Here is a 24,334-nt window from a genome sequence, read left to right as displayed (position 1 = left end):
AGGACACAGCAGGAGAAAGGTAAAAGACAGGGATGGAAAACAACAGTCAAAGACTTTGCTACTCTGAGCAATACAATGTCCACAACTACTCTGAAGGACTTATGAAATCCTATCCATACCCAGAGAAAGAACTGACTGTGTCTGAATAAAGATTAAAACATACACTTCTTCTTTTTACTTTATTTTTCTTAAGGTTATTTTTTGGGGGAGGGGAAATCTATGTTTTCTTTTACAACTTGACTTTAAATGGAAATGTTTTATATAACTTTATATATGGCTTTTTAATGGAGGTTGGGAAGGAGGAAGGGAGAAAATCTAGAACTCAAATGTAAAAAATGGTTTTACACATAACTGGGGAAAATAAAAATGTTAAATATTTTAAAATAGGCAAAAAAAATTATTTTATTATTGATCCAAGACCCTTGTTTAAAAGTTGGGCTCATTTGGGCCTGTTAGGAAATATTTGGATTAAGGTAAGTGTTAGTGGAAATTGAAGAGAATTTTTAAAAATAATAATAGCTTTTTATTTTTGAAAATAAATGCAAAGATTATTTCCAACATTCACCCTTGCAAAACCTTATGTTCCAAATTTTTCTCACTTCCACACTCCTAGACAGCAAGTAATCCAATATAGATTAAACATGTCTAATTTTTCTAAACATGTTTCCACATTTGTCATGTTGCACAAGAAAAAGTCAGATTAAAAGGGAGGAAAAAAACAAGCAAACGATAACAACAACAAAAAAGGTGAAAAAATACTATGCTTTTATCCACATTCAGTCTCCATAGTTCTCTCTCTGATGCAGATGGCTCATTCTATAACAAGTCTATTGGAATTGACTTAAATCACCTCATTGTTGAAAAGAGTCAAGTCCATCATAGGTGATCATCACATAATTTTGTTGCTGTATACAATGTTCTGTTGGTTCTACTCATTTCACCTAGCATCAGTTCATGTAAGTCTTTTCAGGTAAGGGAATTAAATAAAAAGAAAACTGACTTAAGGTCCCCTTGTCCTGGATATTTCTTCTGGAGAGGTGAAAAAGGGGAGCATAATGTTCAAGAGTCAACCTTTGGAAATTTGTATGCCCTTAATCCTGTAATTCAGAGTCACAATCTAGTAGGATGAAAACTTCTTTCTCCCCATATTTTCATCCCTTTCTAGATCAACCATACCTTATTAACAAATTCTTTTGCTGTTTTTATACTCATTTTCTGTTGAATTCAACTCCTTGTGATCCCATTTGGGTGTCTTAATCTTAAGAAAGATACTGGAGTGGTTTACCATTTCCTTTTCCAGCTCATTTTGTAGATGAGCAAATTGAAGCAAACAGAATTGAGTAGCTTGCTCCAGATCACACAGCTAGCAAGTATCTGAGGCCAGATTTGAATTCAGTTAGATGAGTCTTCCTAACTCCAGGCTTGGCTCTCTATCCATTGAACCATCTTGTTTCCCTTTAACAAAATCTATTTCATCTTAAACTTTGTTCTCTTACTACTGCCATCTTTTGGATCTCACATAAATAAGACTCTCTCTTGAAAACATGTCAACCATTGTCGCTCTTCAGTGTTAGACACTCTTCTCATAGAACAGGGCCAAGATCAATTCTGACAGACATGACTCTCTTCAACAATGAGATGATTCAGACCAGTTCCAATTGTTCAGTGATAAAGAGAGCCATCTACACCCAGAGAGAGAACGTAGGAACAGAATGTGGACCACAATATAGCATTCTTACTCTTTTGTTGTTTTTTGCTTACATTTTATTTTGCTTCTCTTTTTTACTTGTGTGGGACGATAATTGTATAAATATGTATGCACATACTGGATTTAACATATAATTTTACCATGTTTAACATATATTGGACTACTTGCCATTTAGAGAAGGGTGTGGGGAAGAGGGGGGAAATTGGAATACAGAGTTTTGCAAGGGCTAATGTTGAAGAATTATCCATGCATATGTTTTGAAAAATAAAAAGCTTTAATAAAAAAAAAAAAAAAAAAAAAAAAAAAAAAAAAAAAAAAGAACAAGGCCAAAAGGAATCATGCACATACTCTTTGCTTCCTCCTGGCACATCAAGATGCTGCCTCTGCTACTCTTACTCGGCAACTATTCTTCCCATGAAATTCACTGTCTATCTGGAGCACCTGATCAGGATTCTATTCTTCCTCCTTCCTCAAGTTCAATATTAGGCATATAGTCTTCCACTTCATCTTAACTCATCTCTGGCCTCACCCCCAATAACTACAGTATTTATATTGAGGATCCAGCATCCTCAGCTTTCTACTTCCTTAACCTCCACTCTCATGATTTTTTCCATTTTTATTATCACTCTATTTCCAGAGAGGTATCTACATGTTAGATCTAATTAGCACCCAAAACTAGACATTTTTGTAATGTTTAACTCTGAAACAATAACCTCTTCCATTTTTCTCTATGAATCACTTCTAAGTCTATACTTTGTCTTTACTATGACTTCCTGTTCCATCATGTTCTCCCAATCTACCATACATATTTTGTCTAGAATTTAAGGGTGACCACTTTAACTATGCACACTGTCTTCTACCTTGAAACTCCTGTCTCTTTATTCTTTCATCATTCACACTCTGCTGATATTTAACCCCTAGTCATCCTCCACCATATATTCTACTTTCCTAGATGTTGAATATTACTGAACTCCTGCAACCACTTCTACTGTATCCAGTTACAAATTTACATTAATTTAACAAGGTAATACCAAAATTGACCTGTTTGGGTAGTCTTATGAATTTTTCCCCCCTCTTATTTCTTTAATGGTAAGCTTCTAGACCACATTATTTATATTCTCTACCTCCATACACTTATCATCTACTTAAATTTCTATCCCTAGTAATTTTGACTTTTAAATTCAATTCTACTGGAATAGCTCTCTTCAAAGTTGCTGTTCTCTTAAATTTTTATATCCAATGGTCTTTTCTTTGACTTCTTTGAAATGCTAAGACACTGATGACTATGTCCTCCTGGACTTCCCTCTATTAGCTTCTAAGAATCCTAGTTTTCTTCTGATTTACTTCTTTCTGTTCTTCCACCTTATAGAACTCCCCTTTCCCTTTAAGATGCAGATTGAACACCAACTTTTTTTTTTTATCAATTTAAAAAAAATTTTTATTAAAAAATTTTTATATTGTATTTTATTTTCCAAATACATGTAAATATAGTTTTCAACATTTTTGTAAGACTTTGTGCCCAAATTTTTCTCCCTCTTCCCCTTACATTCTCCTTTCCCAAGATATCAAGTAATCTGACATAGGTTAAATAGGTACAATTCTTTTAAATATATTTCCATATTTTGAACACCAACTTCCACATAAAACCTCCCTTCATCAACCTCAACTGCTAGTACTCTCATTCCTAAATCACCTTACACTTAATACTTTTGTATTTAGATTTATTCTGCATATACTTATATAATTACCTGTTGTGTTCTCCATTTGAATACAGATATAGGCTTCTTACCTCTCTCATTGAATTGTTTCATTCATCGTATTTGAGTCTGCTAGATGTTGATAAATACTTGCTCTGTCCTGGTCCCTCTTTTGGTTCTATATTCTTTCCCTTGGTGACTCTGATTCTTACATACACGTGCATACACATACACACACTCCTAATCTCCCCAAATGCCACATTTCAACTTTGAATCTTTCCTTTCTTACCCATGACTTTTACCTTATTAATTCTCCAAAACATTTCCTACAATTTACCACGTATACTAACATGGAAACATCAGTATCTTCTTTTTCTCTAAACCACCAAATTCAGATACTCATCACTTTTCCTCTGAATTACTGTAATAGCCTTTTAATTAAGTTTTCTTCCAGTTTTCCCCATTCTCCAATCCAACCTTAATATAGATGTCAAAATAATCTTTTTAGGGTCCAGGTCTGGCCAAGTCATTAACCTATTCAAAAACGTTCACACCCAAGATAAAATATAAATTTCTTGGCTTGGCATTTGTAGATTTCTCCAAAATCTGGCTCCAATTCCTATTCCAGTATTATTTCACATCACTTTCCTTCACCTCCTAATCAAATTAGACTACTGGTTGTTCTCCAAACTCAACATGACATCTCTTGACTCTACACATTCACAAAAGCTAAGCTATTCCTTATGCCCTGAATGCACTGCTTCCTATTTTTCAGAAGCATGATCTTTCTTCAAGACTGTCAAAATTCCTCTTCTTCATGTAGTCTTCCTTGATTTCTCTAGCAGAAAGGATTCTCTCTATTCCTCAAATATTCCTACCATATTTAATCTGAAATGCTCTTCTGTTCTCTCACTTATATTAACTTATATGTGTATATCCCACTCCACTATCCCCAAAGAATGAAAGACATAGGCTATACTTATATCTCTGTATTTCTCACATAGCACAGTGGGGCTTACATGTTTGCTGACTTGAAGGTAAGAATAAAATATATAGGTACCCAAAAAATAAATGATTTCTTTAAAAAGATAGGAAACATGATTTTATAATTCATAGAGAATAAGGTAGTAGGTAGAAATATACATAGTTTGTCTCTTTCATTTTGAACGTCTTATTCCTTATCTACTTTAGGGTTCTAGCCATGTTATCACAACCTTATCCTTTGTAACTTCCCAGTCTGTTATTCCTTTAATATTCAGGTAAGCTGAGTTAATACAAGATTCCACTCCCCATACTGCACAGGATCACATATGTGATATGGTCACTAGTCCATGAGGTTACAGAAGATACTAGGAAGATCAGTCAACAAGTCTTGTCCAGGAAGTGATAAAGGACAAAGAATAAGAAGGTGAACAAGAACTTAGGGAGATATTAAACAGCTTGTAGGAAATCAAGTCTATGTACCCCAAGATGACTGGACCCCAGGAGCTATGTGCAGAAAATGAAAATGAAGCCAGAAAACACTGTGAGTCACAGAGTCTTTCCCAAGCATACAGAGGACCAGTAATTTGGCTTGGAGGAAGGAACTCAGAGTATCAGCAAGCTTTGAGGAAAGAAATTGTATGTTCCCACCACAGGTTTAAAAGTCAGTATCTACAAAATGAAACTTCTTAGAAAAGCTTCTTTTATTTTAGAAATATAACAGTAGCAGCATTAATTTGTATATGTTTAATGTTATTTGTAGGGTTACTTGTATAAAATGGCAAGATAAATAGTGTTTATATTTTAAATTTTTGTTCATCTACAAAGCTGTTAATTATGTCTTGGTTTTTTTTTTTTTTGCTTTTTTAAAAGTTTATTATTGTTTTTGTTGTTTAATGAAAAGTACAATCTACAACTTGATAGGCAATATTTCTCCTTGCTTCTCTAGTTTTAGCACTCTAGGATACCCACAGTCCATGAGGATCAAATGAAATAATAAGTATAAAGGATTTAGGAAATGTTAAAGTACTAAATAAATATTAGTCATTATTAGCTATTTTAAAGCAGCAAAAGTAGGGGATTTTATGGCAAAATTAATTAAAAGTGGTAGATGATAAAGCTATGCAATGCAATTCACTCTCAACACGGATAGGCTCAGTTTGGGATCTGTATAAAAGCCTGTCCTTCCTCCATGCTAAGTTTCCCATCAGGTGAAAAATTTCAAGTAAGCATGGCAGACCTGTCTTCCTCCTAGCAAGGTAGAGTAGGTACAGTTATGTACTAAAGCGATGAGGTCCTCAATACAACCAGGAATTAAGATAAAAATCATAAAGTAATCCTAGAGAAATAAGTCAACTTAAAAAGTTACAGACTATCAAAAAGGAAAAAGAAAAGAATTCAAGTATGAAGGAATCATAATTGGGATCATATAAGAACTAGAAGCTACTAGTATAAAAGAGAAAGCAACATTAAAAAATTAAGGGTTCCAACTGAAAATAATTTAACTTATAAGAATAAGTATAATCCTATAGGGAAAGAGTCAAAAGGTTAATGGAACAGAAATCTTTCAAGTAAGGCTGATAAAAAGACTAGAGCTGGGTAGAAACTTTGAAGTGCAAAATTTGGACAATTTAGAAGGGGCAAAATAAGGTGCTCTAAGAGAAGGCAAAGAAATAAGCTTCCCTTCAAAATCCCAATGACTTCAAGATTCACAAAGGTAGTTAAATAAGACAAAGAGACTTGGAGGTAGTTTTGTTCTTTTTAGTTTTAAAAGGGAAGAGAAAAGGAATATACTAACAAAGAAATGAGGAAGAAAAGATTGAAACTTAGTATTTCTCATTATTGAAGCATTCAAGAAAAGTAGTATAAAATTGAGGAGGGGTGGGGGAAGGGTCATTACATGAACCTCACTCATCTAAATGAGAAAAAGGAGGTTTGAACATACACATACACACACACACACACACGTGCACACATACCCCATAATACAAATCACATAAACACATACACACAATCTGGGGTAGTAAACACATTAAATTCAATAGTATGGATGGCTAGAAAGTTTAAAGGATAGAGCAATAGCCCTGGAGTCAGCTTCAAACACTTTACTACTAGCTGTGTTGATCCTGGGCAAGTCACTAAAAAAAAAAAAAAAAAAAAAAAAACCTTAATAGTGAAACATGAAGGGAAAAGGGAAAAGAAGATTTTAAAAGGAGAATGGGGTGGATGGGAGGAGAGACACTCAAGCAAGATATACTTCAGCTGTGGAAAGTGGATCACAATGGGAAAAGGACAGAATTGGTGATAGGATATGGGCCAACAAAAGAGAAGATGGGCATCAGAACATTCAGAAAGTTCACGTTCCTTGTAGTTCAATGACTTGTCCTTGTAAAGAAAAGGCCAAGCAAGAAGCAAAGAGAAGAAAAAATATAAGAGAATATGATGGAGGAAATACAATGAGCAATCATAACCATAAATTCAAATAGGATGAAATCCTCTATAAAACAAGAGAAAAGAACAAATTAGAAAGCAAATCCAACAATACAAGGTACTGTAAGTAATATAATATCAAAAATTTATATATGCATCAAATTACACAGCATCTAAGTACTTAAAGGAAAAATTACAAGGGGGAACTAACAGGGGAATCACAATAATTGGGGGCTTCAATAGAGTCCTTTCAGAACAAAAGAAATCTAACTAAAAAAATAAAATAAAAAAGAAATTAAGCACCTAAATAAGCTTTAGAAAAGCTAGACAGACTATATTACATTAGATATACTGATGATTACTGGGTGGGAACAAAAAGGAGAATATCTGTGTATTCTCATTTCAGAGCCAATACTCTACTGTGCCATCTAGCTGCTCTTCCCACTCTCAATTTTAAAAAGAAAAAGAAAACCCTTGTAACAAATATGGACAATCAAAGAAAAAAGTCCACACTATCCATGTCAACTTGAATCCATCACCTTGCTATGAGGAAGTATTAATCCTCTGGAATCATGAAAAAAGTTCAATTTGAGAAAAATATTCACATGCACATCACCTTTGCAAAAACTGACAATGTACAAAAGCATAAAAACTTTATGGAAATAAAAGAGAAATATTAAACAGATGGTCAGTCAATTGATAAACATTTATTAAGCATTTACTATGTGCCAAACTATGCAAAGGCAAAAATGTAATTCTTGCTCTAAAGATGTTCACAACCTAAAGTTCTGCCTCTGACAACAGCGATGCAATTTTCCCAGTGCTACTGGTAATTCTCTAAGAAACAGACAGCAGAGAAAGTGCTGATTTGTATTCCTAAAGGGAATTTCTCTTATAGAGAAGTCTTTGATATCAGTCATATATAAGATATATGTTCAGTTCCTATTGCTATTTCCATTTAATGAACATAAAACATATTCTATTAATATCCACTTTTATTAACATAAAAAACTAATCAGCAAAGGGTCTTCAAGAAAAAAAATTTAAATCTAAATGAAAATTTAAAAAGAAACAAAATAATTTAATCCTAAAGAATTTGTGGGTCAAGGGGGGAAAAATCATGGAAATAATAATTTAATGGACATGGTAAAAATGAGAAATATTACAAAACATTTGGATTGTAGGTTGAGTAGTCCTGAGGAGTTCATGCCCTGTGGGGACCACTCATAAGAAGCAAGTCCCCATATACACCAAAAAATGTAGAGCAGCATATTGTGACAGTAAAGAATCAGAAACAAAATCAAATAAGAAATGATATATGTGATGAATAAGAGAAATGTCAATCTATATGAACTAATGCATAATGAAGTCAAACAAAAATATACATAATAATTACTTTTAAAAAGTGAATGCTAACAACAATACTATATGATGACCAGTTTTGATGGACCTGGCTATCCTCAGCAATGAGATCAACCAAATCATTTCCAATGGAGCAGTAATGAACTGAACCAGCTACGCCCAGAGAAAGAACTCTGGGAGATGACTAAAAACCATTACATTGAATTCCCAATCCCTATATTTTTGCCCACCTGCATTTTTTATTTCCTTCACAAGCTAATTGTACAATATTTCAGAGTCTGATTCTTTTTCTACAGCAAAATAACAGTTTGGTCATGTATACTTATTGTGTATATAATTTATATTTTAATATATTTAACATCTACTGGTCATCCTGCCATCTGGGGGAGGGAGTGCAGGGTAAGAGGTGAAAAATTGGAACAAGAGGTTTGGCAAATGTTAATGCTGTAAAGTTACCCATACATATAACCTGTAAATAAAAGGCTATTAAATTAAAAATAATGAATGCTACAAAATTTTAGATATTAAGCATGGTTCAAAAGAAAAAAATATCAAAAAACAGTCACTCCACCCTTTTTCAGTGGTGAAAAGTTCATAAATATCACACATTATTTCATGTTTCCAGATTTTTTTGATGTATTGAGCAATTATGCTTCTGCCCTCCCCTCCCCTTTTTGTCTTTAAAAATGTTTCCTATTATATGGGATGATTCTCTGCAAGGAGCAGAGAAGAAAGAAATCTATGAGAATATAAAAACTAAAAGAAATCAACAAAAATTTATTAAAATATAAGCATAATACATCAATAAATAAGACAATGTAAATATAAATATAAAAGATCTTATTAATAAGATGTAAGATAAAATGCATGTAAAAAAACTTAAAGTATAGCTGTTTCTATTAAAAACATAAGAACAGATATTCCTAAATATGATAAAATATCTAAAAACCAAGAGACAGCATTATATGTACTAGAAAAATGTTAATAAGTTTTCTAATAAAATATGGGAAATCTGAATGATCACTGTCACCAGTATTATTTGAAATAGTTCCAAAAATGATTGTTGCAGCAATCAAAAAAGGGGGAAAATGTAGGTAATAAGTATAAGCAAAGAGGAAACAAAATTTTTTTTTGTAAGTTAAAAACATAATGTTCTACTTGGAGAATACTAGAGACTTCAAGTAGAAATTAGTTGAAAGAAAATTCAGAGAAATTGCAAAATAAAAAATAATCGTACAAAAATCAACCTATGTAATACCAAAAAAAAAAAAAATCCAACATGAAGAGAAAGTAAGAAATTTCATTCAAAATAACTAGAATGTCAGCAATATTTGAGAATTCACATACAGACACTGACAAAAAATACACAAAACAACTATAAGACACTCTTTACAAGAATCATATCAAGTATAAACAAAAAAACGTATTATCACATGCTCATAGTTAGGATGTGCCAATAAAAAAAAATTATACAATATCAATAAAATTCTAAGAGTTGTTATGTAGAACTAGAAAAAAAACAAAGAAAATTTATTTGGAAGAAAAAAAGATCAAGAATCTCAAAAACAATATAAAAAGTTTCAGAAATAGGCTTTAGCAATATTAGTTCTCAAATTATATTTCAAATATCAAATCTATTTGATTAATCATCAAAGTTATTTGATGCTAAGTAGAAAAGAGAAGCTAATTAGTATAACAATAGACAAGAAAAGAAAAGAAAGAAAGAAAGCAAACATAGTAAGGCAGAATTCCATAAACCCAAAGACACCAACTACAGGAGAAAGGACTCACTATTTAACTAAAATTGCTAAGAAAAATGGAACTTAATCTGGAGGAAATTAGCTATAGCAAAACATCTCAGATCATATTCAACAATAACCTCCAAATGTTTACATACTTTTAGAGGTAAAAACTAACATCATAACCAAATTTGAGGAGCATCAGGGGAAATAATTTCCAAGCTATCAATAGGAAAACACATACAAAAAAAAAAAAAAACCAAAAAAAAACAAAAAACAAAAAACAACCAACCAGCTAGCAGGGGGCAGCTAAGTGGTGCAGTAGATACAGCACCAGCTCCGAAGTCAGAAGGACCAAAGTTCAAAGCTGGTCTCTGACAATTCCCACTTCCTGATTGTGTGACCCTGAGAGCAAGTTACTTAATCTCAATTACTTCAGCAAAAAAAAAAAAAAAAAAAAAAAAAAAAAAAAAAAAAAAAGCTAGCTAGCCTTTTGTGGTGCTTTAAGATGGTCAAAGCACTGTACAAATATTTATCTAATCTTACTTTCACAATATTGCTGGGACCTGAATATTATATCTCCATATTCCAGATGAAAAAACTGAGGGAGACAAAAATGACTTGCCCAGGATCGCACAGAATGGACAATTATGACCACAGAAAACTGAAAAGATTTTGCATAAACAAACTCAATAGTTAGATGATAAACATTAAAGATCTATTATGTACCAGGCACTTGGGTCTGCACTGGGGATACAAAGAACAGTATAAGAGTCCTTGCCCTCAATGAGCTTACAAACTCATGGGGGAGACAACATATTAAAAAGAAGCTAAAAGGGTGGGTGGGTGGGGGGGAAGTTAGCCAGCTGGGAGCATGATAAAGTCTTACAGCTGGGGTAGAAAATGATCTGAGAAAGTGTAATTTCTAAATTGATTTCATCTGCAGAATAAGTTTCAGGAGATGATGAGTTTCAAGAAATCAGCTGGGTGGGAAATGATCAGGGGAATTACCTGGGTACTCTCTTTAAATGCTGGAAGATCAGAGAGGAGCTCCTATATTTCCACCCTGATCCTCTCCATCCAGGAGGAGGAAGGAGTTCCAGGAGCAGGGGGTGTTGAGGATTGCACCTTGCAGAATGATGAATTTCTGGAGATGATGATGGGGTCCCGGAAAGCAGCCAAGTAGGAAATGATTGATAGTTGAAATTAGTAGCAAAACAGTGAACTGGGGGGGAAATCTTTGTAGCAAGCTTCTGATAAAGATTTCCTATCCAAAATATACAGAGAACTGATTCAAATATATATATGAAAGAAATTGCTCCCACATTCAAGTGGTCCTGAATGGGAAGCTGGAAGAAATCACAAAATTGTGCTAACTGGGTCCACTATGTTATATATGTATATCATATCATCTCCAGTGGACCCTTACTGTGGTATGACAATCCTTTTACACATCTCTAAAGATGTCAGTCTCCCTTTTACCACAAAAGCTTCTTGAAACCTTTGTTTACCCTTCAAACTTCCTAATAGCTGAGAACTATATTTTATTTTACTGAAAATAATTGAAGTCCATTTTCCAAGACTATCCTTTTCTCTCCTCTTTATCTTACACCACTTTGCAGCCTTCCAACAATCTTTACCTGTCTTCCCAAAGAAAATTGCCAGATACGAATGATGATCCTATTCCATCCCATCTTTTCTAGCAGTTAACACTCTCATCCCCATTCACTGATTCTGAACCTTTCTCTGTGTGCTAGATGTTTCCCAATTGCCTACAAATATCTATATCTCTTCTATAGTCAAAAAACCATCACTTGAACCATCCATCCCCAAAAGCTATCATTCTGAATCTTTCTTCCCTTTCATAGCTAAACTCCTTAAGAAGATCATGTATAATTTGGTGCTGCCATTTCTTTTCCTCTCATTTTCTTCTTAATTCTAGAGTGTGACTCCATCATTCAACTGAAACTATCTAGTCAATATTACCAACAATCTGTTGTTAAACTAAAGGCCTTTTTTGGATTATTATCCTTTTTAACTTCTATGCAGCCTCTGATATTACCCATCACTCTTTTCCCCTTGATACTCTCTAGGTTTCCAAGATCTTGTTCTCCATCTAACTTTAACCTCCTATCTGTCTGACCACTTCTCTGTCTCCTTTACTATATATCTACATCTAGGTCACATCCAGTAATGACAGATATCCCTTAGGACTTTGTACTGAGCCATCTTCTCTCTAGATTATTTCATTTGATATTCATGAGATCCCATGGTTTCAATTATCATCTCTATATTGATGATACCCAGATCTACATATTCTGCCTTAGCCTCTCTCCTAAACTTCCATTCTCCCATCTCTAATCGCCTATTGGACATATTGAATTGGATGTCTTAAAAAAAAAAAAAAAATCTCAAACTCAAAATGTCCAACTGAACTTATTTTCCCCCTAAAACAGACACACACACACACATATACATACACATAATCTCTTTTCTTCTGACACTACTACTACCAGGCCCTTTAAATCTCTTGTCTGTAGTATCATAATAGGTTAGTTTCTTTATACCAAATCTTTCCTTAATCTAATTCATCCTCCTCCTAGCTGTTATATTGATATTTCTAAAGTATAAACCTACCCATGTCAACACTCCATTCAATAAACCATACTGGCTCCCTATTGCCTTCAGAATTAAATTTAAAAAAAAATTTTTTTTTCGACTCAATGACCTTCATAACCTGGCCCTGTCCAACCTTTGCAGTCTTCCTTCTTACTCCCTTCCATGTAGTCTATAATTCATTGATATAGACTCCTTGCAATTCCTCACATAAAACACTTCATCTTTTAACTACAAAGCATTTTCCCTGGATGCCCTGGGCCTAGAATTCTCTTCCTCCTTATCTTCACTTCCCAAGTTGCTTCAATTCTCAACTAAAATCCCACCTTCTGAAAGCCTTTCCCGGTCTTCCTTAAAATTGATGCCTTCCTTATGGGCTTATCAACAATTTTATCGTATTTACATATTGTTTGTACACAGTCAATGTATGTTGTCTTCATCATCTGATTATAAGATGCTTGAGGAGTTTTTTTTTTTTTTAACCTGTCTTTGGAGCCCCAGCAGTTAACATAATACCTGACACACAACAGGAGCACAATAAATGTTTGCTGACAAGAGCCATTCTCCAATAGATAAATGACCAACAGATATAAATAAGTACTTTTTTAAAAACTTATTTTTACATATATTTTCAGTTAGTAAAAATCTGCTTTTTCTCCTGCCTCTTCTCTCCCCTCCTCAGCATCATGAGAATGAAAGAAAAACAAAATCCCTATTATGAACACATGGAATGAAGGGGAAAACAATCTGTAATTAATGTCCCCCCAAAAATGTTTTATGTTCTCTGAGCTCTTCACCTCTTTCTCAGGATACAGATAACAGTATTATTCCTCTTAAATTATAGTTGATTTTCTGAAGTCACTGATCAAAGCCTCTAATTCTTTAAAGTTATCTTTACAATACCTATAAATTGTTCTCCATACAAATATTCCCAGCTTTCTCTAAAACTATTTCCTTCTATATTTCTTACAACACAATGGTATTCCATTAAATTTATAAACCATAACCAGTTCAGCCATTCTTTAAATGATGGGAGCTTCCTCAGATGTTCATTCTTTGCTATATCAAAAAGCTGTATTTTTATAAATAAGAGTTTTGCTTTGAACTAATCGCTTCATTAAGTCACTATTTCTTTAATTCCACCTTCTCTTCTTTCCCTCCCAATTCTTTGCTGAATGATAGAAACATATTTCTGTATCAAATTGTGTGTGTTTTTGTAAGTATATGTACATTTTTTCCCTTTTAAACATTCAGATGAAAATAAGACTCATATGTGAGATGCTCTCCACTGTTTGCATATGTGAAGCTTTCCTTGTAGTTGTTTTGGAATCATTCTGTCCTCTAGGGTCTACGTAATAACCTCCCAGTCATTATAACATCTCTTTATGGCAGGACTTTTTTGTTTTCCTCTTTCTTCCAGCCTACTTCCTAATTTTGGACTTAATGCTAGAGTCAGACTCTGTGTTCTTGAGGGAAGGTAGGGCTGCTTTTGTTGTTCCTTTCTTGGCATACTGAGTGTTCTCTTATTCTAGAATCTCTGGGACAGTTCAAACATGCAACTTTTTAGTGTTCTCAAAGTGGTCTGATCTAGGGCAAAGTATGAGTGTAACCCCTTTGAACTGAGTTCTGGAAGTTCTTGACCTGGGATTAGCTCTGAGCAACAACAAATCAGTTTGATTACACAAACATGAATATTTTATAACAAAATAAGTACTTCTAAAATTAAAAGAAACAGACTGTAGAAAAATATCTACAGTAAATCATTCAATCCTGTAAGGAACTAATAAAAAATTAAATAATGATTCCCAGTAGAGCAACAGAAAAAGCATACAAACATATGCTTATGAAGAAAAATATATGAACCACATATTGTAACCACATGAAATACTCCTCAGTTTAATAAAAAGAAATATTTTTTAAAATCAAGACAATTATAAAGTACTACTATAATACTCTCAAAAAAAATGACGATAATAGCCCACAAGATAGAAATTCATTGTGAGCAGGGCTAATAGAGAAACAAGCATTCTGATACATTGTTGATACAGATAAGCATTAAACACTTATGTGCTAGGCACTGTGCTAATTTCATTTCATCCTCACAATAACCCTCTTAGGTGAATGCTATCATTATCCTTATTTTATGGTGAGGAAATTGAAGCAATAGATTAAGTGACTTGCTCAGGGGTCATAAACACCAAGCAAATATCTGAGACCAAATTTTAACTGAGGCTTCTGGCCTCCAGACCCACATCTCTAACCATTAAATCACCTACTTGCCACTATATACAAGTACAAATATGATATGACAATAATGTACCTTTTGACTCACTGATGGCAGTAAATTCCCAAAATATCTAAAAAAGGAGAAAAGGAGCTAACTTCAACAATATCCATATTGTTTTATTTGTAAATAATAATAATGTAGAATAATACAGAAGCAAACTATGTCAAAAATTAAAGAATGACAGTCTTGGGATATTAAATGTTTATCATTATTATTGACGATTATAATAACTAGCATTTATGTAGCAATTTAAGGCTTGCAAAATGCCTTACAAATACTATCTCCTTTTATCTTCAAAATAACCTTAGGAGTAAATTTTATTCTCATTTTACAGATGAGAAAACTGAAACAAAGAGAGGTTAAGTCATTTGCCCAGCGACATCAATTCAACTTCTACATTTCTTCAATCTGTCCCTTTCCCTACATTCACCTAATACTTTTCTCCATTTCAAGTCCTCATTATATTTCATTTGAGTTATCAAAATAGGATTCTGATTTTTTTCCTACTTGAAATTCTTTCATTCTGTCCTCCTTATGCTGCAAAAGTAATCTTCCTACTGAGTGGATGCCCTTCAGTTGGAGAATGGCTGAATAAATTGTGGTATATGAATATTATGGAATATTATTTTTCTGTAAGAAATGACCAACAGGATGATTTCAGAAAAGCCTGGAGAGACTTACACGAACTGATGTTGAGTGAAATGAGCAGGACCAGGAGATCATTATATACTTCAACAACAATACTATATGATGACCAATTCTGATGGACCTGGCCATCCTCAGCAATAAGATCAACCAAATCATTTCCAATGGAGCAGTAATGAACTAAACCAGCTACGCCCAGAGAAAGAACTCTGGGAGATGACTAAAAACCATTACATTGAATCCCCAATCCCTATATTTATGCCCACCTGCATTTTTTACTTCCTTCACAAGCTAATTGTACAATATTTCAGAGTCTGATTCTTTCTGTACAGCAAAATAATGGTTTGGTCATGTATACTTAATTGTGTATCTAATTTATGCCATCTTGGGGAGGAGGTGGGGGGTAAGAGGTGAAAAATTGGAACAAGAGGTTTGGCAATTGTTAATGCTGTAAAGTTACCCATACATATAACCTGTAAATAAAAGGCTATTAAATTAAAAAAAAAAAAAAAGTAATCTTCCTAAAACGTAAGTATGATTGTGAAACTCCCTTATTCAAAAATCTTATGCAGTTTACTATTTTCACTATGTAACTACTGTTACAAATTTACTATTTGTAACAGAATATACACATCTTAATAAGCACATTTCAGTTTGTATTTGCAGATTTATTTCATATTTTCACTTCTCCATTCAACAGGAGAAAACGATTACAATAGCTAATTATATAAAGAAAAACTACATGGTTATTTCAATAAATACAGAAAGAATTTAACAAAATAAAATAGTCATTTGTGTTAAAATACACACACACACACACACACACACACACCCCTACCTGAAAAGTGTATAAACAAAAAAGACAATATGCCCCCAAATCACATATTTAAAATCAAGCATTAAAATTGTTTTCAAAGTATAAATACTAGAAGCTTTTCCAATTTAAAAAGTTGGTAAAGCAAGGATGCTTTCTTTCTCTATAATAAAAAGAAAAGTTTTAGAAATGCTAGTTATAAGAAAGCATAGTCAAGATGGTGCAGAAAAGACAGGGACTTGCCTAAGCTCCTCCAAATTCCACTCCAAACAACTTTAAATAACATATCAAAACAAATTCTGGAGCAGCAGAATCCACAAAAAGACAGGGTGAAACAATTTCCATGCCAGGACATCTTAGGATGACAGGAAAAGGTCTATCTCACATAAAAGGGAGCATAGACCATACAGTCAGTATGCAGGAAGCCAACAGATTCCCCTAATCCCAGCACAGTCACCAACAGAGGCCCTGAAACCCAAGAGCAGGTCATGGGTTCAGGGGACTAGTTGTGAAGCTTCTATCCCCAGTGCAACAGATAAATGACCAAGCACAATTAGACCAATGGCCCCAACACAGCAGGGGCAGCCAAGCTTGGGCAAGCAGGTCCAGAAGGCCAAAGAGTAGGTTCTGTTGAAGAAGCTTAGAAGAATGCCCACTGTGCTCCAGGAACAGAGTTCAACTTTAAAATTCATGAAATATGTGGAAAATGAGCAAAAATCAAAAAAATTAAAAAAAAAAAAGAAAGAAGAAGAAGAAAGAAGGAAGAAGGAAGAAGGAAGAAGGAAGAAGGAAGAAGGAAGAAGAAAGAAAAGAAAAAGAAATCCTGACCATAGAAAACTATTATAGTGACAGGGAAGATCAAAACACAAATTCAGAAGAGGATAACAAGGTCAAAATGCCTACATGCAAAGCCTCAAAGAAAAATAGAATTTATCTTTAGCCCCCAAAAAACTTCTTGAAGAGCTCAAAGAGAATTTTAAAAATCAGAGAGGTCAAAGAAAAATTGGGAAAAGAAACGAGTTATGCAAGAGAATCATTAAAAAAAAAGAGTTAACAGCTTGGTAAAGGTAACACAGAAAAATGAAAAAAAGGGTATTCAGAAATTCATTAAGTAAAACAATTCCTTAAAAAGTAGAATTGGTCAAATGGAAAAGGAGGTACAAAAGCTCATAGAAGAAAACAATTCCTTAAGAATTAGAACTGGGCGAGTGGAGGCTAATGACTCCATAAGACATCAATAATAAATCAAAAAAAATGAAAAAATTAAAGAAAACATGAATTCTCTCATTGAAAAAACAATCGACCTAGAAAATAGATCCAAGAGACATAATTTAAGAATTAATTGTACTCCCTGAAAAGCACAATAACAAAAGTACCTGGACATCACCTTTCAAGAAATTATCAAGGAAAATTGTCCTGATAGTCTAGACCCAGAACAGTAATTGAAAGAATCTACCAATAACCTCCTGAATGAAAACTCCCAGGAATATTATAGCCAAATTCCAGAACTCTCAGGTCAAGAAGAAAATACTACAAGCAGTCAGAAAGAAATAATTTAAATATTGAGGAGCCACAGACAGAATTTCAAAGGATTTTAGCAGATTCTACATTAAAGGATCAGATGGCTTAGAATATGCTATTTTAGAAGGCAAAGAAGCTTAAATTACAACTAAAAATCATCTATCTGACAAAACTGAGCATAATTTTTTAAAGAAAAAAACTAATATTCAATAAAGTAGAGGACTTTCAAATATTCCTTATGAAAAGGTCATGAAATTTGACTTACATAAGATTCAAGAAAAGCATAAAAAGAAAAGCAGGAAAGAAAAACCAAAGGATTCAAAAAAGGTTAAACTGTTTACATTCCTACATAGGAAGATAGTACTTCCAACTCTTAAGAACTTTATCACTAGCAGTTAGAAATATACATAGACAGAAGATACTGGTATAAATTGACTTTGATGGGATGATATTAAAAAAATATGAGATGTATAGGACTGCTTGCCATCTGGGGAAGAGGGTGGAGGGAGGGAGGGGAAAAATCGGAAAAGAAGTGAGTGCAAGGGATAATGTTGTAAAAAATTACCCTGGTATGGGTTCTGTCAATAAAAAGTTATTAAAAAAAAAAAATGAGAGGTGAGAGGATTACACTGGTAGAAGAGGCAAGGGAAGGATAAAATGAAGTAAATTATCTCACATGAAGAGGCATGGGAAACCTAGTACAGTGGAATAAAAGGGGAAGCATTACTTGAACTTTACTCATGATATTTGGCTAAAAGTAGGAGGAAGCAGTGATCAGAAACAAAACTAGTGAGGAGGGACAGGGTAAAAGCGGAGAGAGAAGTATGAACAGGAAAAAAGAGAATGAAGGGAAATAGTACTGTAAATAAGATGAACTTGCCCATAAAATGAAAACAGATAGCAGAGTCAATTAAAAACCATGATTCTTCAATATATTATTTACAAGAAATTTGAAGCAGAGACATACACACAGAAGAAAGGTAAAAGGTTAGGGCACAACATATTATACTTCAGCTGAAGTTTAAAAAAAAAAAAAAAACAGGGAAGCAATCATGATTTCAGACAACACAAAAGAAAAAGCCAAATCTAATAAAAAGAGATTAGGAAAGAAATCATATCTGGCTAAAAGGTACTATAGAAAATAAAGTAAAATCAAAACTAAACATGCACATGTAAAATGGCACAGCATCAAAATTGTTAAAGGAAAAGTTGAGTTACAAAAGGAAATAGTAAAAACTATCCTAGTAAGTGACCTCAAATTTCCTCTCTGAAAACTAGAGAAATGTAACCCAAAAAAAGGAAAGAAAGAAAAAATTTTAATAGAATTTTAGAAAAGTTGAATGTGATAGAACTCTGGAGAAAATTGAATAGGAATAGAAAGAAATATACCTATTTCAGAGTTTGTTATGTCCTAAAATATTTATAGCAGCTCTCTTTGGGGTGGCAACAGGAAATTGAGGGGATATTTCTCAATTAGGGAATGGCTAAACAAGTTTTGGTATGTATTTGTGATGGAATACTACCATGCTATAAGAAATGATGAGCTGGTTGATGTTAGAAAAACATGGACTTACATTTAAAACAAAAATTAAAGCGAAACGAACAGAACCAAGAGATCAATGTATGCAGTAACAGCAATGTCATTCTAAAAATAACTCTGAATGATTAAGTTATATTGAGAATTATATTTACTCTAATGAACTACAAAGGACCTATGATAAAAGATGCTGTCCAGATTTAGAGAAAGCACTAATAAATAAAAGTATGTATAATATAGTTTTATACACATATAAATAATTGTGTATAATGGTAACCTTTTCTAGTGTGGGGCGGGAAAGGAAGAAAAAAAATTACAAGTGCACAACAGAACAAAAGAAAACTTAGAAGCAAGCACAAAAAAAGCAGGGTAGCTTTGAAACGATATGTATTTATTACATATCGTTTTCAAAAAAGAAAAGTAAAGAAGATGAAATGGATTTCATGGTTTTATATAGAATTCTCTTTCTATGTTGTGCTGTGTATAGAAAAATGTCATTTCTCTTTTTAAATCTTTTTATATTTAAGTTCAAAATGAATAATTTTTTTTTAAACAAAAAAAAAAAATACCTTTTTCTCAGCAGTACATGGTAGCTACATAAAAACTGACTACATAGTATGGCATAAAAGCCTCACAATCAAATGCAGAAAGGAAGAAATATTAAATGCATCCTTTTTAGATCACGAAACAATAATTACATTTAGTAAAGAACCATGGAAAGAGATTAAACATTTATTAGAAAGTAAATAATCTAATCATAAAGAACAGGTAGGTCAAAGTACACATCACAGAAACAACCCATTTCATTAAATGATGAGACTATGCTAAAAATTTATGATAATGCTTATAATTATTATAAATAATAATTTAAAAAGAAAGAGCAAATCAATGAAATGGGTATTCAACTAAAACAACCAGAAAAAGAATAAATTTTAAAATCCCCAATTAAACTCTAAATTGTAAATCTTGAAAAGCAAAGGAGAGATTAAAAAAAATTGAAAGTTAAAAAAAATTGAGCTAATAAAATTAAGAATTGGTTTTATGAAAACACCAATAAAATAGATAAACCATTAGTTAATTTGATTTTTTAAAAAAGCAAGTCAAATTATCACTATCAAGAATTAAGAGTGAACTCACTACCAACAAAGAGGAAATTAAAGCAATGATTACGAGTTATTTTGTCCAATTGTATGCCAATAAATCTGACAATCTAAGTAAAAATGATTTTCCAAACAAAAAAGGGATATTTACAAAAATATAAATTGCCCAGATTAAAAGAAAAAACATTATTTAAGTAACCCCATCTTAGAAACAGAAATTGAATAAGCCATCAATGAACTTCCTAAGGAGGAAAAAAAATGTCCTGGGCCCAGAAGGATTCACAAGTGAATTTACAGACATTTATAAAACAATTAATTCCAAGGCTATATAAACTTTTTGGAAAAATACGTGAAATCCTACTAAATTCCTTTTATGACATAAATATGGTACTGAAACCTAAACCAGGAAAAGCCAAAACAGAGAGGAAAAATTTATAGAACAATTCCTCTAATGAAAATTGATGCAAAAAAAATTTAATAAAACACTAGTAAAGAAATTACAGCAATCTATCACATAGATGATACATTATGACCACATGGCAAAGGAAAGAGAAAACTATTTTAAAGCAGATGACATAATAATGTATTTAGAAAACCTCAAGAGTCAAGGAAGAAACTAAAACAATAACTTTAGCATGATTATAGGATACAAAATAAATTCTCAAAAATCTTTAACATTTCTCTACTTTAAAAAATCAGGAAGAAATTATAAGATAAATTCCAAGTAGCTACAAAATGTACATATCCAGGACTAATCTAATAAAAACCAGAAAATTTATATAAATAGAACAACAAATCACTCTAAAGATATAAAGAAAAATTTAAATTAGAGGAAGATTTGCAATTCTTGGTTGGGCTACAGTAATATGAAGGAAAAAAAGTCATTATTGCTTCCCTACATGGATCTACATTTCATCTAAACTAACCTACCTGTTCTCCAAACTTGATGTGGTTATCTCTTATCTGCACACTTTTTTCTGTTTATAACCACACATCTCAAACTTATTCCCACCCCTCAATTCAGGTGCCAACTCCTCCAGAAAACCATTTGCAATCCACTGAGTTAATTTTTCTTCCTCCTCAAAGTATACTATTCTTATTTATTTTAATATCATTCTGCCATATGAGACTTTAAATCAGGGACCTTTTTCTGTTTTTTGTATCTCTCCCTCCCCATATTTCTCCCACACTCTTAGGACAGTGCTTTGCATATAGTATGTGCTTATATAAATATATTAATTGAACTGAATCAGACTTACAGCTACTGTTAAGTTCCATTATCTCACTAGTATCAAATTCTATATATAAAATCACTACTACCACTACTATATCATTAGCCAAAATTATTACCTTGAGTTGAGAAAGGATCCTGTTGTTGGGGCTTCTCCCTTGAAAGGAGTCCCAGGTAACTGAGAACAACATATTTTGTTTCATAATGAAATCCTATAGGCACAGCAACAGAAGATGCCATTAGATTAGCTGGCAAAGTTCCACAAAAGTCCAGCACCAGGGGATTATTCTTCTGGTAAATATGAAAATGCTGAAAGACAGAAAAATAGTTTGTTAGTTTTTAAACTCTACTAAGTCAAACCAATTGAAAGATTCTCATCATTACCATTCTAGTTAAGAGGAACACAACTCTTGATTAACATTTGCTTTCAAGTGAAGGCTTTATACACTCAAATTCAGGTTCAAATGCTAATTTTTTCTCCATCTGTTCCTACTTTCTCCTTATTTTCCCTTTTTTCTAAGAGGGAGTGTTGGTTGTTATAGATGAAGAAAATAACAATAATTTGCTCAAAAACTGACAGTTGGGAAATGTCAGAACTGGAACCAAAACCTATCTTGGGTTTCCTTTCCACTATACCAAGCTGCTTTCAACAAGCAGCTAGCTAGTCCATTCTTTTGTTTCTTTACAATAATCTTATTTCCATTCAAAACAGGACAAAATACTATGCTTTAAAAAGATTTGTGGACATTCAATAGGTTTAAAAAGAAGTTCTAAAGACCTATGGTAGGTAAAAAAGGCCATGGTAGTTAAATTTTAAGATTCATAGGAAGCAAATCCTAACCCAAACTTTTGATTCAAGACTTCAAAGAGTCTTCTAGACTTTCTGGAACTAATATCAAGTGTTTTATGTTAATATCTATGTGAATCAAGTACTCTGTTTCAACTTTAATAAAAGGTATAAGTAATTAAATAAATAAAAGTCTTTATATTACTAGAGGGTTTATTGTATTTGACCAAAGAGTGGGAATACCAAATCTAACTGGAGATAGCAAAGCAATTTCATCAACTTTACAGAAAGATTCAGCAGGAATAGGAAAGTATAGCCATGACTTTTTACAGATTTTTAAAAGGAACTACCCGGAGTCAAGAGACTTTTTTAAATTGATGACTTTTGTTTTTGCATCATTCATTTCTCAATATTATCTTCCTTCACTCCCAGGGAGGATTCTTTTATAACAAAAATTTTTAAATATAAAAGGCAATTCAGTAAACCCAATAAAGTCCAACAATACGCAAAATGCCACACTCACAAGCCCCTCACCTCTGTAAAGAAGGAAGACAGAGAGACAGAAATTGATTTTCTCAACTCTTCAACTTGGCCGAGATTGGTCATGATAATTATACAACATTTAGTTTTATTTTATTGTTCTTTCCATTTAGACAATGAGTCACTATAGTCTTAGTGAATAGTGAAAAGTCAAAAGTCTTAGTGAAATTTTTAAACTGTTATAACTTCAGAAGTATAAATGCTATAAAGTTACAAAAAAAATTCATTTGAAGGTTTAATTAGCTAAATTAATTTAATGAATATTAAATGATAGGGTTTTTTTTATTTTAATTTTATTGAGTGAGACTTGTCATTATGCACTGCAAGTGAAAGTTTCTGGTTGAATTGAAAAATGGTCAAAGGATATGAACAGACAATTCTCAGATGAAGAAATTGAAACTATTTCTAGTCATATGAAAAGATGCTCCAAGTCATTAATAATCAGAGAAATGCAAATTAAGACAACTCTAAGATACCACTACACACCTGTCAGATTGGCTAAGATGACAGGAAAAAATAATGATGATTGTTGGAGGGGATGCGGGAAAACTGGGACATTGATGCATTGTTGGTGGAGTTGTGAACAAATCCAACCATTCTGGAGAACAATTTGGAACTATGCTCAAAAAGTTATCAGACTGTGCATACCCTTTGATCCAGCAGTGTTACTACTGGGCTTATATCCCAAAGAGATCATAAAGAAGGGAAAGGGACCTGTATGTGCCAAAATGTTTGTGGCAGCCCTCTTTGTAGTAGCCAGACACTGGAAACTGGCTGGATGCCCATCAGTTGGAGAATGGCTGAATAAATTGTGGTATATGAATATCATGGAATATTATTGTTCTGTAAGAAATGACCAACAGGATGATTTCAGAAAGGCCTGGAGAGACTTACAAACTGATGCTCTGTAAGAAATGACCAACAGGATGATTTCAGAAAGGCCTGGAGAGACTTACACAAACTGATGCTGAGTGAAATGAGCAGGACCAGGAGATCATTATATACTTCAACAACAATACTATATGATGACCAGTTCTGATGGACCTGGCCATCCTCAGCAACGAGATCAACCAAATCATTTCCAATGGAGCAGTAATTAACTGAACCAGCTACGCCCAGAGAAAGAACTCTGGGAGATGACTAAAAACCATTACATTGAATTCCCAATCCCTATATTTATGCCCACCTGCATTTTTGATTTCCTTCACAAGCTAATTGTACAATATTTCCGAGTCTGATTCTTTTTGTACAGCAAAATAACGGTTTGGTTATGTATAGTTATTGTGTATCTAATTTATATTTTAATGTACTTAACATCTACTGGTCATCCTGCCATCTG

The 24,334-nt window shown here is 33.0% G+C and overlaps 1 protein-coding gene across 2 annotated transcripts in view; it reads right to left on the bottom strand.

Moving 5' to 3' along the window:
- BCL2L13 (BCL2 like 13) overlaps nucleotides 1-24,334 on the bottom strand; it is a 64,588-nt gene that overhangs the window by 29,312 nt on the left and 10,942 nt on the right. The window contains exon 2 of one of the 2 annotated variants that reach the window (XM_031939658.1): nucleotides 21,788-21,977. In XM_031939658.1, coding sequence (XP_031795518.1) covers nucleotides 21,788-21,908 — 121 coding nt within the window. In that variant the 5' untranslated portion in view covers nucleotides 21,909-21,977. Of the gene's footprint in view, nucleotides 1-10,928; nucleotides 12,312-21,787; nucleotides 21,978-24,334 lie in introns of those variants that run through there. The other variant, XM_031939657.1, reaches the window with a different exon arrangement.

This window comes from Sarcophilus harrisii, chromosome 5 (assembly GCF_902635505.1).
Source record: "Sarcophilus harrisii chromosome 5, mSarHar1.11, whole genome shotgun sequence".
In the NCBI taxonomy this organism is placed as follows: domain Eukaryota; kingdom Metazoa; phylum Chordata; class Mammalia; order Dasyuromorphia; family Dasyuridae; genus Sarcophilus; species Sarcophilus harrisii.
Note: the sequence above shows the minus strand (reverse complement) of the source record. Positions and strands in the feature narration are given on the sequence as shown.